The sequence below is a fragment of the Pelophylax lessonae genome, assembly GCF_965119305.1.
Source record: "Pelophylax lessonae genome assembly, chromosome: 1".
Classification (NCBI taxonomy): Eukaryota; Metazoa; Chordata; class Amphibia; order Anura; family Ranidae; genus Pelophylax; species Pelophylax lessonae.
Window position 1 is genome coordinate 307,695,908 of NC_138768.1, and position 15,823 is coordinate 307,711,730.

The following is a 15,823-nucleotide window of genomic DNA, read 5'->3' on the forward strand; positions in this document are numbered from 1 at the left end:
GCCTTCTTGTCCACATCAGTGCCTGACCTCAAGAATGCTCTTCTGGAAGAATGGTCAAACGTTCCCGTAGACACACTCCTAAACCTTGTGGACAGCCTTCCAAGAAGAGTTGAAGCTTTTATAGCTGCCAAAGGTGGATCAACTCAATATTGAACCCTAAGACTGGGATGCCATTAATGTTCATGTGCATGTAAAGGCAGGCGACCCAATACTTTTGGTAATATAGTGTAATTGAACACCATCGGATGGGATGTCAATCAACCCACAGCGCATGGAATTCCCAAGCAATCTCTTGAGGAACCCTGGTTGAGAATGGCTGGTATAACTGCTTCCCTTCTCTTTCATGAAAGTAGATTTAAAAAGGCTCTCAAAATCCACTTGCACCCTGCAGAATAATAATTGAGAAATGTGTACAATTTGCACCCCTATTTTTCTCTGTCATTCATATTGCCCGAGAATTCGTTTTATAGAATTATTCATTTGTAAAACCTGAAAGTTCTGTCAGCTTATCTTGTTTTTTTAATGCAATCTTTGGCCACCAGCAAAGCTCTTAACTGGCCCTTGCCCGACAGTAAAGCCTTATTATTGAACCATCAATCGGCTTCTTTGGTTAGCCTTGTCCCCTCCTGCCATTTGCCCTTTTCTTTTGGCCCATCACTGTGAACTCTTTAACCAATAGTAATGAGGATCAGGGGTCAGGGCTACGTCGGCAACCTCTAAATTCTTGTTTCTAGTTTTCTAACCGTGACACCCCATATTTTCTGTAGACACTACAAAGGGACAGCAAAACTAATGTTCAGGTAACTAGATGTGCTTGCACTTTGTGATAAGTTCAAGTTTAGTTTTTGTCCGTAAAAATGTTTCAGAATTGATAAATACACAAGTAGAATAGTCATGCAGTTTTTGTTTTAGGCAGGGAACAACGGGCCTAAATGTTTTCTTCTTCTAATGTACATTTTTATTTCCAGATTCTACAACTGTGCATTGGGAACCATGATTTGTTTATGCGGAGAAGAAAAGCAGACTCCCTTGAGGTGCAGCAAATGAAAGCTCAGGCCAGGGAAGAGAAAGCCAGAAAACAAGTGAGTTCGAATTTGCATTGTCCAGCTAGTTACAGGTGATTTGTGCACTTTTAAATTGAAAACTATATATTTTTTTTTGTCTCTTACCCATTCGGGGAGCTCTGCCTTCACTTCCTGTCCTTGTGACACCCAGTCTCCCTTATAGGAATATCTAAAATAAAATGAATTGCTTTGGATGGAGCAGGGGTTTTATTTTAGGCCCACTGTAAAAGCAAAGTACTGTTATTCCTGAAGTCTTTTTTCAAATCTGCCATTTGCCTGACCGTTCTACTGTTCCAAAGATTCTAAGAGCCCATTCACAATGAGGCGACACGACTTCGGGGGGCGACCTGTGAAGTCGCGTGCACCGTGACTTTGGCGCGACTTACAGAGACTTCACATAATGGAAGTCTATGCAAGTCGCTCCGAGGTCGCCCCAAAGTAGTACAGGATCCTTTTTCTAAGTCGGAGCGACTTGTGTCGCTCCTATTAGAACGGGTCCTGTACTACTCAATGAACCGCGACTTGTCAGGCTGACAAGTCGCGCTAATGTGAATGGGCTCTTAAAGTGATTGTAAAGGTTTGTTTAAAAAATAAAAATAGAAAAATAAACCTGTTATACCTGCCTGCTCTGCGCAAGAGTTTTGCACAGAGCAGCCCGCATCCTCCTCTTCTGTGGTGCCCCGGCAACGCTCCTGGCTCCTCCTCCTTTATCGGGTGCCCCCATGGAGAGCCGTTTTTCATGGGGGCACCCGAGTCCTGCTGCTGCGTCCATTGACACACTCTGCCCCACCCCCAGGTCCCGTGTCACTGGGTTTAATTGACAGCAGCAGGAGCCAATGGCTCCTGCTGCTATCAATCTGTCCACTGAGGAAATGAGACAGCGGCAGGAGCTGCTGGGCTCGTGCTCGTCACTGGAACGTTTGGTTCAAGTAAGAAAAAGAGGGCGTCTGGAGGACAGATGAAGCAGAAAAGGTTTTCACCTTAATGCATAGAATGCATTAGGGTGAAAAACTATGAGACATTACAACTCCTTTAATGAATTGTGAGTCACCGAATCAGTTCTAGAATGGAAAGGAATCAATCAGTGCCTCAGAGAGCATTAAGACAAAGAACCAGTCAGCTGGCATTTTCCAAAAGGGGTCATCAATGGCAGTTGCTATATATATATATTTTTTTTTTTTCCAGTACAGATTATCTTTACTCATGCTTTTGCAATAGATGTTAGGTTTGTATGTACAGTGCGAGACCAAATAATTTTCTTATTATATTGTGTTATGCTAAATGGATAACATTTGCTGTCTTGTTGGTAAGTCAGTAAAACATGGGTTCAGGCATAATTCAATAGTCAAAGTTTTCATACTAGCTGCACATTGTGGTATCGGGCATTTGGCTCAAAATGACAGAAATTCTCAGCAGTCATCTTTTCAAAACCTGGTTTTCATTATTTAGCCATAGCTGTGCCATGTAAAAGCCTTATGCAATTGTATTGCGTACAGTCACTGGCTTCATGCAGTTTAAAAATTCCTGTTTAATCCCTATAGATATTGGGTCTATTCTCTGCTGCGTAGTGCTATTGCGTTGTGTTTACTGAGGATGACGACACTTACTGTCACTCAAGCCACTATGGCTAAGCTCTGATTTTTTTTTGCACTCCCCCACCAAAAAAGCAGTTTATCACTTCAGTAGTGATCTGTTGCTTGCTGTTTGCTGGTAGACCACTATTGTTATCTGTTGCTGCAGATCTTCATGGAGAAGGGCCGGATCAGCCCCCCCCCCCCCCTATTTTCCCACGTAAGAAAAAAGTGAAAAGAATAACTTTAATGTTGGCTTCTCTGAATGACATTTGCATTTGTGTGGGCATCAAAACACTTGCATAAGCCATGCCGTTTAGAATTTTAGCATTTGCAAACCTATTAACATGTTGCTAATTATTACCCATACAAACTCAACTTGATTTTATTGTAATGTTATGTTAACAATTCGCATAATCAGATTTTTTTTTTCCCCTATCTGTGGCACAGTGTAAAGTGAAAAAAAAATCCCTCCTAATTAAAATCGCAAACTTTCATTTTGACTTTTACCATGTGCTTATGTTACATAAGGATGAGATTATTATAATATCCTTTTAATCGGAAGACTTGATCAGTTTTATTTTTGGGTCAATAGGCTGTACAAATCGTAAAAGTTTCCAAATCTGCTACCAAGGTAAATATGTTAAGGATTACCAATGGTATAGGGTGAGAGTGCACAAAACAAATGTTTCAGGACTCTGGGTAAAGGAGCATTAACCTTCCTAGCGGTATTCCCGAGCGTGACTCGGGGTTAGATTTTTAGAGCCAAAAGCGGTAACCCCGAGCCACACTCGGGGTAGCGCTAGGAAGATTGCTGGATCCTGGTAGAGGTTTTACTTACCTTTTCTCCGGGATCCAGCGAAGAATGCGGGCGGTATGCGGCGGCGGAGCTTCCTCCCGATCGTCTGCGAGCCCCGGCTTCCGTCTCCGGCGACGTGACATCCGCCGGGGGGTGGAACCGGCGGCAAATTCAAATGTAAAACACACCAAACACACTGATACTTTTCAAAATAAAAGAATTCACATTACATTGCCCTCCAGTGCCCTTTCCTGCAGTTTTACTGTACTTTTTATGTAAATATATTTATATACACACACACACACACATATATACACACACACACACACACACATATATATATATATATATATATATATATATATATATATATATATATAGTGTGTATGTATATGTATACACGTGTGTGTGTATTCTTGTGAATGAGCAGCCCAAACCAACTGTGTGTGTGTGTGTATGTATGTGTGTATGTATATATATATATTGTAGCAGAGTGTCCCAGAGAGAGCCAGGAAAAGTCCTGTTCGGGGTTTATACATCACCCAGGCATCTCTCCTATACCTTTAGGGATCTCTGAGCCATGATCCAGTTCGGATCTTCGTCCTCTTCAGAAGGCCAATTTAATCTCACCTGAGACAAACAGCAGTGCTCTCTCAGCCTGGGAATTTAGACAACGTTTGTCTAGGAGAGCAGAAGGTTGGTAACACTGTCAGTGTGTGTCTTGGGAAGCTGGCAAGCTGTAGGCTTGCTCAGTCTGAGTTAGTGAGGGACTGCATTGTGTATAGTAAGTGTCGGGACACGACTAGGCTTTTGTTTATTATTATTATTATTTCTGTTTGTTTTCCTTAAAGCATTGTACAGCACCTGTATATAGACTTGTATATAGCACCAATAAACGCCGCACTGTTTGTCACTAGCACACTGGATTTGGTATCTGTGCCTGAAAAACTGCTCATCCCAGGGAGCTTTGCACCTGCTACCTGTTCCCCAGCTTACAATATATATATATATATATATATATATATATAATATATAATAAATGTATACAGTTGGTTTGGGCTGCTCATTCACAAGAATTACATGCAAAATAATAATACCGCTTTCAGCACCTAAAATCCAAAAGATCAATGGTGTTCATCATTGTTAATCATTGTTAATTTCCTCAACAAAAATATTTCCATCAACTACATTAACACTAATTTGGCTAAAATGAAAACAACTCAGATGACTAAAATACGACTAAAACTAAAATGGCATTTTAGTAAAACACTATGACTCAATTGAAATTTGACGTCAAAATTAACACTGGTTATATATCGCTACGGCTAAATCTGTGTCTGTAGTGCATGTTCAAAACTTAATACCATACATAAAAACGTGTTTGGTTTTTACTCCAGGAGTATATATTGAGTTTTGACATTTTAGAGAAGTGCTTAAGACATGTATGGCTTTTTTTTTTCTTTTTTTCCAAGAATCATTCTTACCTAGGTGGATGCAGCATCAGTCCCCCGGTGCCTCCTAACACTGAAAACCCGAGGGATTGAACACCGACAATTGCTCAGCTCTCACAGCTCCCTAAGCAGAGAGCTGCCAACTGTCAGTCAGCAGCTCTTTGTTCTGACAAGTCCCCCCCCCCCCGGGGGTGGGGCTGTGGAGGGGGCAGGAACTGCCGACTCAGGAGGGGCTGAACCAGGTGTCGGTCCAGGCTCTGTGACATCAGCCGACAGCGGGCTTCAGCCCACTGCTGAAAATGGGTCACAGGAGTGCAGAATGAACTGCACTCCGGTGATCCACAGGAGAAGTACAGCCAAGTGAGCTTTGGCTGTATTTATCCTTTAATGCATTGCAATTTATTTAAACCCATTGGATTGTAGTCAACTAAAATATACTGGATATTTTAGTCTACTAAAACAATTCAGATGACTAAAATACAACTAAAATGGTATTTTGGGCAAAAGACTAAGACTAAAACTAAATAGAAATTTGAAATCAAAATTAACACCAGTGATAATTCTAATCAAAGGGACTCAGAATGGTGAGATTTTGGAAAAGGTTCCTGCACTACTTTGGTGTGATTTACAGAACGACTTGGTCCCATATAATATGCAAAGCCTCACTACATAATCACACTGTAAATTGCATCAAAGTCGCATTGCAGTTGTATGAACCAAGCCTAAAAGGAAGTTTCCATGTTAGATTGATGGAAGCTGCTATCGCTGAAGTTTTCCTTTGAAAATGCTAGTTCCTGATGGTCTGAATGTAATGCCTGTGACAGGTGGAGACTCTGACTGTGAAAGTGGTCATTTAAAGGACACAGAGTGTGCACATTGGCCCCGTGCAGGACTACAGAACGTAGATGTGCAGTGGAGAAAACTGCTTTTGCGGCTTTCTCCAGGTCTTGGTATTCCTGGATGGGGCTCTGTAGTTTGGAGATTACATAGTGTCTTGGGAGGGACGGAATCTCCAACTCTGTGTTCGTGTTTTGTAGATGACCAGCAGGGTGTGTGCTCAGGTGCACACAGCCCTTATAATGAAGGGACTAGGAAGACCTCGGGGCTCCCAGTTGGAGACTGCTACATCCAACAGACAGGAGGTCTGTTCATGGGGAGTCAGGAGGACTCCAATACTCTCTGGGAGTCAGGGGCTGCAGGTGGAAGCCAGTGCATGTGTCTGCAAGAGACAGGTGACGACCTAAGGACTAAGGCCAGAGTGAGGCTGCCAGCTTTGTGGAGTTCATGTTTTGGGGACCAGCAGAAAGAGCAGAGGTACTGCTATTGAAAAGCTGAGTAAAAGTGAGAGAGCCAGGTGGGCTAGTATTATCAGTTTGTGATATATTGACTGGAGAAGAACCCCTGCATGGGAAACCTATGTTATGGACTTTGCTTATGCCGTTTTAATAAAAATGGGCTGCCATGCCCTTAACCCACAGTCCTGACTACAGCGAATCACTGAAAAAAACACATGTGCCACTGAGCTAATGGTTCTCCCCATGTTACATGCCGTATGAGTTTTTGATCCATAACAAGTATATAGATAAGAAGTTCTGAAACTCTTGTGGCTCTAGTTTGCAGAATGCTTGTTCCGGGTATGTGACTCTTAAGTACTGAAGTCAGACAAAGATAGGCATTTATGATTTCTAGGAAGAGGCCTGCATTGTCAGCTGCTCTATTTCTTTATGACAGTTTTACTTTATGATCAAGGCCAATCAGCTTTCATCTTTCAATATTCTGTGCTTTAAAGTGTCACTAGGCCCACATCATAAAAAAAAAAATAAAAGAACTATCGATAAATGGTGTATTCCATGCTGTTCATACTCACTCAGACATTATGGGATTTGTTTTCTGTATTCTGCAAAACACCCGGTTGATCCTGCTGCCTCTCTAGCTCCACCTTCTATCCATGTCCCCTATTCAACTAGGCATTTTGGGGAGTAGTGTTGGCAGTTACTGCACATGCTCCGTTTTTCAGTGAGTTTGTATTCTGAGCATTTCCTTCCCATCACATCTGAGCAGCCCACATGGCTTTAGCATCGCGTGTGGGTGTATACACAGTGGTAATTGACAGCCCACTCCCTCCCTCCTCCTCTATGCCCACTAACTAGCTAAACACAATGGGGGTGGGATATTACATCTTGATTGATGGAGGAATCGCCTCCCTGTTATTCTAAGCCACAGGCTGGAGGGGCATGACACAGCCTGTGACTGGCAGAAATCCAGACATACTGTTATTGCCAAAAATAATAAATATTTGATTTCAAATATATATTTGTATGATGATTTAAAAACCGATATCAATTATTTTTACTCTATCTCAAAGGCTTTTGTTTTTTTTATTTATTTTTTATTTTGGACATGTAACCAGCAGCAGAGGATTAGAAGCTCCTCCTGCTTATGTTTCCCTGCAAAAAGGCTGAAAAAGAGCTGGGTCATGTGACCACTGTATATCGATTAGAAAAAAAGGTGCTTAGATGTTTGTTTGTTTTTTTTTTTGTTTTTTTTTAAAATCAATATAAAAATAAAATAATTACAGTGCCAACAGCCTAGACTGAAATAGAAGGGACAATGTGAATTAACCACTTGCCGACCGGCCAACACAGATTTACTGCGACAGGGTGGCTCAGCTGCGCATAATCACATAGATGTACGTGATTATGTACATCTCGTGGAGATTCGCTCCCGCTGTGATTAGACACAGTGGGAGCCAGACCGTGGGAATAGCGGGCGCGATCGCCGCTGGCCTCCCGTGATCTTCAGGGAAACTAACAGGAGAGCCGTCTGCCTATGTAAACAAAGCAGGCGGCTCTCCCGTCAGACAGGCACAATGAGATTGTGTGTCTCAGCTAAGCTGAAACACCGATCTCGGTGTGCCTTTCACTGAGCCCCCCCACAGTTAGTAAACACAATTTAGAAGCACACTTAACCCCTTGATCACCCCCAGTATTAACCCCTTCCCTGCCAGTGCCATTCATACAGTAACAGTGCATATTATTTTGCACTAATCACTGTATTGGTGTCACTGGGCCCCCCAAAAAGGGTCACTTAGTGTCAGATTTGTCCGCTGCAACGTCGCAGTCTCGCTAAAAATCGCTGATCACCGCCATTATTAATAAAAACAAAAAACAAAATAATAAGTCCAAAAATCTATCCCATAGTTTGTAAATGCTATATCTTTTGTGCAAACTAATATACACTTTTTTGGGTTTTTGGGTTTTCCAACACTGTTCTTGCCAAAAATAATAAATATTTGATTTCAAATCTATATTTGTATGATGATTTAAACACCGATCTCAATTATTTTTACTCTATCTCAAAGGCTTTGTTTTTTTTTTTTTTATTTTTTTTTTATTTATTTTTTATTTTGAACATGTAATCCGCAGCAGAGGACTAGAAGCTCCTCCTTCTCATGTTTCCCTGCAAAAAGGCTGGAAAAAGAGCTGGGTCATGTGACCACTGTATATTGATTAGAAAAAAAAAAAGGTTTTTATATGTGCGTGTTTCTTTTTTTTTTTTTTTAAATCAATATAAAAATAAAATAATTACAGTGCCATCAGCCGTAGACTGAAATAGAAGGGACAATGTGAATTAACCACTTTTGCGCAAACTAATATACACTTTTTTGGGTTTTTCTTTACCAAAAATATGTAGCAGAATACAAATTGGCCTAAACTGATAAAAAAAAATATTTTTTTAATTTTTTTTATTGGGAATGTTTTATAGCAGAAAGTAAAACAAATGTATATCTATATTTTTTTTTTTTCAAAATTGTCGCTCTTTTTTTTTTGTTTATAGCACAAAATCTAAAAACCGCAGAGGTGATCAAATACCACCAAAAGAAAGCTCTATTTGTGGGGAAAAAAAGGACATCAATTGTATTTGGGTACAGCATCGCACGATCGCGCAATTAGTTAAAGCAACGCAGTGCCGAATCGCAAAAATTAGCCTGGTCATTAAGGGGGTAAAACCATCCGGAGCTGAAGTGATTAAACATTTGGGTTGATTTACTAAAGGCAAATCCAATTTGCACTGCAAGTGCGTTTGGAGGTTCAGTCACTGTACATCTGAGGGGAAGATCTGAAATGAGGGGAAGCTCTGCTCATTTCTATCATCCAATCATGTGCAAGCAAAAATGCAGTTTTTATTTTCCTTGGATTTCAGATCTACAGTAACTGCACTTCCAAGTGCACTTGTAGTGCGCAGTGGATTTGCCTTTAGTAAATAAACCTCATGGTGTGTTTTAGCATCACTTTAAACTGGAGTAAAGTTGGTTCCTATGTTGTCATGAACGCAAATTTCTTCTTGCAATTATTTTTATCTTGCGCAATCGGAACGTGTGCAGTACTGGTCCACAATTCATACAGGTGGGAAAATCCATAAAAAATACTTATTTGGTAGATTTATATATAAATGTAAAAAAAATATATATATTTAAAACAGTAATTCACAATGCCTGCATGCAGTGGGATAAGATACATGTTGTAAAGCTCTGTGCAAGCTGTATAATTCCTGTATAATAAGAAGAAAGGAGGTACAGATTTACTGAAACCTTTTCAAATTATTATTATTTTTTTTTTGCTGCTGCCAATGGCACTTTTAACTGGCGCTTTGGAGTTCTAGTGTCCACTGTTATGTCGCTGTTCTCTTTACTTCTTTGGCTTGCTTCTAATGTAGTAATTAAATCGCTGTCCGGGACGCGTGGCGTTATGATCCAGAAAAGCCATCAAAAAGTATCACATCTTTTGCATTTTAAACATTTGAAAGGGTGCCTTGAAATGTCCCAGTGTTGTCCGAGCATAACATCAGGGGATCCTCGTGGAAGAAGTTCCCAGAGAGTAAGTGGAAAGCTGTCTGTGTGATCTATCACTCCTCCACGGAAAGAAAATGGTAGTTTCCCAGTCAAGAGTTTGATGGATTTGATGCCACCTTTCGACAGTGTAACTGCACTTAACCCATGCTCCCTTCTCTTTTGTGCTAAGGGCAGAGTATCACACATGCACAAGTAGATGGCAGGCCCAGTCCTTTCTGCAGTGTGCGTCTTAGTGTGATCTGCAATTACCCAATCCCCTGATGACAGCTGCGCTAAGTGTGGATGCTGCCGGACAGGAATGTTAATGCCATCGGAGGGAATGGGCCGTCGCAGTGTGACGCCTCTGCAGCACTTAGCATTCAAACACACGGCTTGAGCCATCGACTCATCTCCTCCCGCTCACTCATCCATTTGACTTGCCTGACTAGCATACAGATAAGTTGCACTGCATCGTTCTGCAGTTCCAGCCTCCGCCACAAGGGGCCACCATTTATTAACAATAAATGAACTTGCTTTTTTGTGCCAAAATTATTTATAGATGCTTTTTTGTACCCTGGTGCTATACTGTATTAATATTACTCTCTTATCAACATTGCATCTGTTGCTATTTCTGTTTTATTGACTGCAATAAGACTATAAGAATTTAGGTCATGATTTATTATACAACCATGTAGTGATTAGGTTGTATGTACATAAGGTACAATGTTTAGATTATATTCTGCAGGTTGAACTTATTAGGAAAAATGTTGGGCAAAAAGTGACAAACTCTTGTTCGGCTCATCGACCTTTTTACTTCTGTAATGCATTCGCTTTTGACCTCCAATGCCATCAGGTGTGTGTGTGTAATGGAGATCAATATTCTGTATAAGGACAAATGTTTTCATGGTGTCATTTTGCAGAGTGCACAATTTATAGCACTTGGGTTGAATCTGTTTTGTTTTTCCAAGGTGAATGAGGTATGGTGCAGTGTATGAATAAGAAATAGAATGTACTTTTTAGGGCTGTTTTAGTATTTAGCCGTATTTCAAAGCTGCAAGCTCTTGTTTTGGATTGTAACCTTACAGACTTATTATGCTGTAGCATTAAAATAATAATACAATGTGTGTTTTTTTTTTTTTTTTTTTTTCCAGCTGTTAATTTAGTTTTAAATATCGCTGTATTTCTGGGAATTACTTTTAGGTTCCTGAATCCTATATCCATGTATAAGAAATTGTGCAACTCTTTTAGTTTAAAAGACAGCGGTATGGACTATTACCATTGGTCCGCAGTGTTGCGTTAGAACAAGTGGTTCACATAAATGTATTGCAGTGCATTATAATGCAAATACACTGCTGTGCACTGCCTAGCCTAGGTGCGTTGGGTAAGGCACTGAAAGCGGTATTAAATCCAAAAGCAAACATTTATCATATTGCAACTTACCAATTCTTCGCTGTAATAACTAATAGTTTCCTATTTTTAGGATTGCTTTCTTCTATTTTTTCATCCGGTGATCCAGCCAGCAAGTCTGTTTATCAAAAGCACAAGCTCTCCAGTAGAAAGTATCAGTTTACATGGATGAGACTGACCATTTAACATTGGCAGGGGTGATAAAAGTATTAGCTTTTATTTATTTACATAAAAGCTTTATCCCAAAAGGGAAAAAACTGTTTGCTGTAACTGGATAAAAAAGTGTGAGCTCAAGCTTGGCTTTAATTTTTTAGTGTATCTAAATCTGCTGGTACATTTAACACACCCCAGACTGGTAATGCTGCTGTCCAAATGCTCCTTCATTCTGAGGGGGCACTCTAAAACAGGTGGTGTGCTACTGCAGATTGCCAGGTGAAAAAAGACAAAAAAAAAAGAAAACGGATGTACACACTACTTCTAATATTTTATAAGCTGCAATAATATTATATTTTTGGTTTTGGGTTTAAAACCGCTGAAACTGTATTACTGTGCGTTACTGTGCAAAATCACAATCTCGATTCAACCAAGTGCAGTGCCATTACCTTCTCACAAAAAAAAAAGCAGCCAAACCTGTTGAAAGAGAGCTAAAATACATTGTATCTTCTGTTCTTTTGGAGATCAAAGGGATGAACTTTGTCTGCAAATGAGGTCAGTTTAACCGCTTAAAGACCAAGGGCCGGTTTACACCACATGCAGTCCAGTGCTTTTTATTTTTTCTGCATCAAACGCATTTAAGGTTGGTTTTCAATGGCATAGTTCACACCGGTGCTTTCAGTTCCAGTGCGTTCCATTTCCACATAAAAAAATAGAACATGCTGCATTTCTCTTTCTTTCATTGACTAACACAGCTCCTGATTCTTCTTAACCATTGGTTATATTGCCCCCCACAGGAGTAGGACACTAGGGAGAAAAAAGCTTGACTATGCCGAAGGACAGTCCCAGGGGGTATACATCCACTCTCAGCTATAGGCCTAGTCAGGAGTAAGGACCTAGTTCCTTGCTGGGTTCTCTGGTCCTGGCGTTTTTTTTTTTTTTTTTTTTCTTTCTTTTTAAATGGAATTTTTTCCTATCTTTTATTTGTTTCAGAATCTGCAATCGCCAGACTGGGCGACGGACTGGATAATCTAGATCTAGAGGGTCCCCCCAGTCTTGCCAGCGAGTGCGGGCAGACCGCAGCTCTGCGCGAGGTTGGCCGCGACATAGCCCCACTGGATTGGGGCTGGCCTGTGAGTTAAACATCTCCCGAGGACACATACAACCTGACCTCGGCCTGAGTTGCAGCATTTCTCCTGGCCGACAGCACCCACATTATGATGGAGTGGTGGTCTGTCCGGAGCAGTGCCCATCCTGTTCCTGGTATGGGAAGTATCTGCCCCCCCCCCACTCCTGGAGGGTTTTGGGGTGGACGTTGGCCCCTCCCTGGGACGGTGGGACCCCCGGGTGCACCTCTAAAACTTCGGCGGTCGCTGTTGGTCTTTCGCCCCCCTCTCTGGTCGAGGTTATGAGCTGCCTGTTGCCACATGCTCTTACGGGGGGCTGGTTGGAGTTGTTGCTGACCGGATTTTCCTGGTGCACAACGGGGGATTGAGCAGGGTTCCCTGCGGCAGGTACTGGGCAGGAGGAGATGATAGTTTGGTGTCTGCAGGTAAGCGCGTCCAGACTGACCTCGCCGGTCTTGGTATGCCGATTGGGTACGGCTGGTCCCCGATGCTCCTTAGGGACTTCCTCTCAGGGAGGATCTACTGTCCCAAAGACCGATCTTCCATCCTGCTTTACAGTCGCTGGCTTTGACAGCTTGGCTGTTGAACGCCAGGTGCTGAAGGATGGAGGTTTGTCTGAGTCTGTGATTCCTGTGCTGTTGAAAGCTAGGAAATCTACTTCTACTTCTAGGAAGATCTACCATTGTACGTGAAAGACGTACATTACGTGGTGCGAGTCTCTTGGGGTTCATCCATGCTCCTTCTCGGTGGATTGGATCCTAACCTTCCTTCAACGGGGGGTTGAACAGAAATTGGCCTTGAATACCATCAAGGGCCAAGTGTCTGCTTTGACCGTCTTTTTCCAAAGACTTTTGGCCTCACACTCCCTTTCTTCAGGGTGTCCGACATTTGGTTGCTTCAGTGCAGGCTCTATTGCTGCCCTGGGATCTTATTGGGGTTCTTTCAGCTCTACAGAAGCTTCCCTTTGAAAATATCTGGGAGGTTTCCCTGCTTGCGCTGCCCCAGAAGGTAGCCTTTTTTGGTGGCTATCACCTTTGTGCGCAGGGTGTTGGAACTGGCAGCGTTATCCTGTCATTCACCTTATTGGTGATTCACAAGGATAAGGTGGTGCTTCGCCCATGTCCGTCATTCCTTTCTTTGGTGGTCTCTGACTGTCATTTAAATGAAGACATTGTGTTGCCTTCCATGTGGCAAAACATCCAAAGGAAATTGCCTTGCATGCCTTGGATGTGGTCTGGGCAATTAGCGTGTACCTGGCAGCTACTGAGTTTTTTAGGAAGTCAGATTCTCTATTTGTGCTCACGGATGGACCTCACAAAGGGTTGTTCACTTCTTCTGTGACCATTTCCAGATGGATCAGAAAGACGGTGGTTCAGGCCTATTCCATCAGGGGTCAGGTTCCTCCTTTCCCTGTCAAGGAGCACTCTACTAGGGCGCTTAGTGTCTCCTGGGCTTACGTCATCAAGCATCAGTGATGCAGGTTTGCAAGGCGGCCACATGGTCGTCGGTGCACACGTTTACAAATATTTTTATAAAGTGGATGTGTTGGCATCTATGGATGCTTCTTTTGGCCGCAAGGTTTTTCTGGCTGCTGGTTCTCTTTGAGGGTGTATTTTTTTCAGATGAGCTCCATGTTACCTGGTTGGCTATGGTTAGCCTGGTCTTAGACCTTAGATATCCATAGATGTCCATCAATGAACGAAAGGGAAAATGTGATTTTTAATCCATTTCTCTGATGTTCAGTGACGGACACCGCACCCACTCTTCTGTGGAGTTGGCTTTCTTTTGACACTGCTTGTAACAAAACTGAGTGCCTATAGCTGGGTGTGGGTGTATACCCCCTGGTACTGCCCATAGGTGTAGTCAAGCTTTTTTCTGCCTAGTGTCCTTCTCCTGTGGGGGGCAGTATAACCAGTGGTTAAGAAAAATCGGGAGCTGTGTCTGTCAATGAACAAAAGAGACATACTGATTTTACCTTGTAAGCAACAAGTGTCAGAAAAGGGCTATGTGTCAGTTCACACCATAGAAACGCAGTCCAGATGTGTTCCAGATGCTTTTCTGCATGCGTGTTTTTGATGTGTCCTAGTGCGTTTTTCATTTGTTGTTGATGCAGTCCAGTGCATTTCTTCCTCCTATATTTTTTCTTACCTTTTTAAAAGTGTGTTCCAGTGCGTTTTTGTTTGTTGTTGATAAAGTCCAGTGCAATTCTTCCTTTATTTTCTTACCTTTAAATGACTTGTGTTCCAGTGCACTTTTGATGCGTTTTTACAGCGTTAGTCAGGTGCAGGAAAAAATATTTATGACTTACCGTAAAATCCATATTTTTTTGCTAGAAAATTACTTAGAACCCCCAAAATTTTTTAGTAGAGAGCATAGAGAATAAAATGGCAGTCATTGCAATATTCTATGTTGCACTGTATTTGCGCAGCGGCCTTTTAAACAAAATTTGTAGGGGAAAAAACACACTTCATTTTTTTTAAATAAACGAAACCGCAACGTTAGCCCAATTTTTTTGTATAATGTGAAAGATGTTATTCCGAGAAAATCGTGATCTTTAAGCAAAAAAAAAAAAAAAAGAGATTCTCATTTTATCCAGAATCGTGCAGCTCTACTGTGAATTGTGATAAGGTGCAGTATGAATTGTGATAAGGTGCAGTAAAACGCAAGTTCCGGCAACATACAAACATGATTTCTCTGTCGCTCATTGACAGACGCAGTCCTCTTGATTAATAACACATTGGGTTATACTGCCCTCTACAGGAGTAGGACACTAGACGGAAGGAAAACGTTCTTGCCACACCTTAGGGGCAGTCCCAGAGGGTATATCCTCTCTCTCTCTCTGCTACAGGAAGTCAGTTTTTTCTGTCTAGATCCCCCAATTGAGTGTGATTGTGTGAATAAAAGACCAGGAGGCTTGGTTTGGGAGCTGACTATCTAAAGTCACTGTATAGTGGGCACTGTTAAGGGACTATGACTAAGGTCAGTGGCAATACTGTGATGATGGCCATCCTCCCGCAGGCCACCATCCTCCTGCGCCATCCTCCCACAGGCTCCCGCAGGCCGCATAGGCCGATAGCTTGTTCATAGGCCGCAGCAGGCCACTGCCATCTTCCACAGGCCGCCGCCATTTTCCTGCAGGTCGCGCTGGGCCGCCATCTTGGCGTAGCCTCGTGTCTCCAGCATGGGGGCGGCCATTTTGGAGATGACCAGCCACCTCGTGGAGAGACATGGGAGGCGCCGGAAGGCGTGTAAAGGGGCGGAGCCGCCTCCTTTACCCGGGAAGAAGGGCCAAAGACTTCCTGTCTGTAACAGGACAGCGCTGAGGCAGGTTGATAGAAAATTTCTGTGCATCAGGTGGTGAGCCTTGGGGTCTCTCTCTCTCTCTCTCTCTGTGGGGTCCAATAAAAGCAGGTAACACTG

At 42.2% G+C, this 15,823-nt stretch overlaps 1 protein-coding gene across 2 annotated transcripts in view; it reads left to right on the forward strand.

Annotated features, from left to right (window-relative positions):
- NF2 (NF2, moesin-ezrin-radixin like (MERLIN) tumor suppressor) overlaps positions 1-15,823 on the forward strand; it is a 161,897-nt gene that overhangs the window by 53,400 nt on the left and 92,674 nt on the right. For both annotated transcript variants that reach the window (XM_082269263.1, XM_082269262.1), the window contains exon 11: positions 969-1,082. In XM_082269263.1, coding sequence (XP_082125389.1) covers positions 969-1,082 — 114 coding nt within the window. The remainder of the gene's footprint in view (positions 1-968; positions 1,083-15,823) is intronic.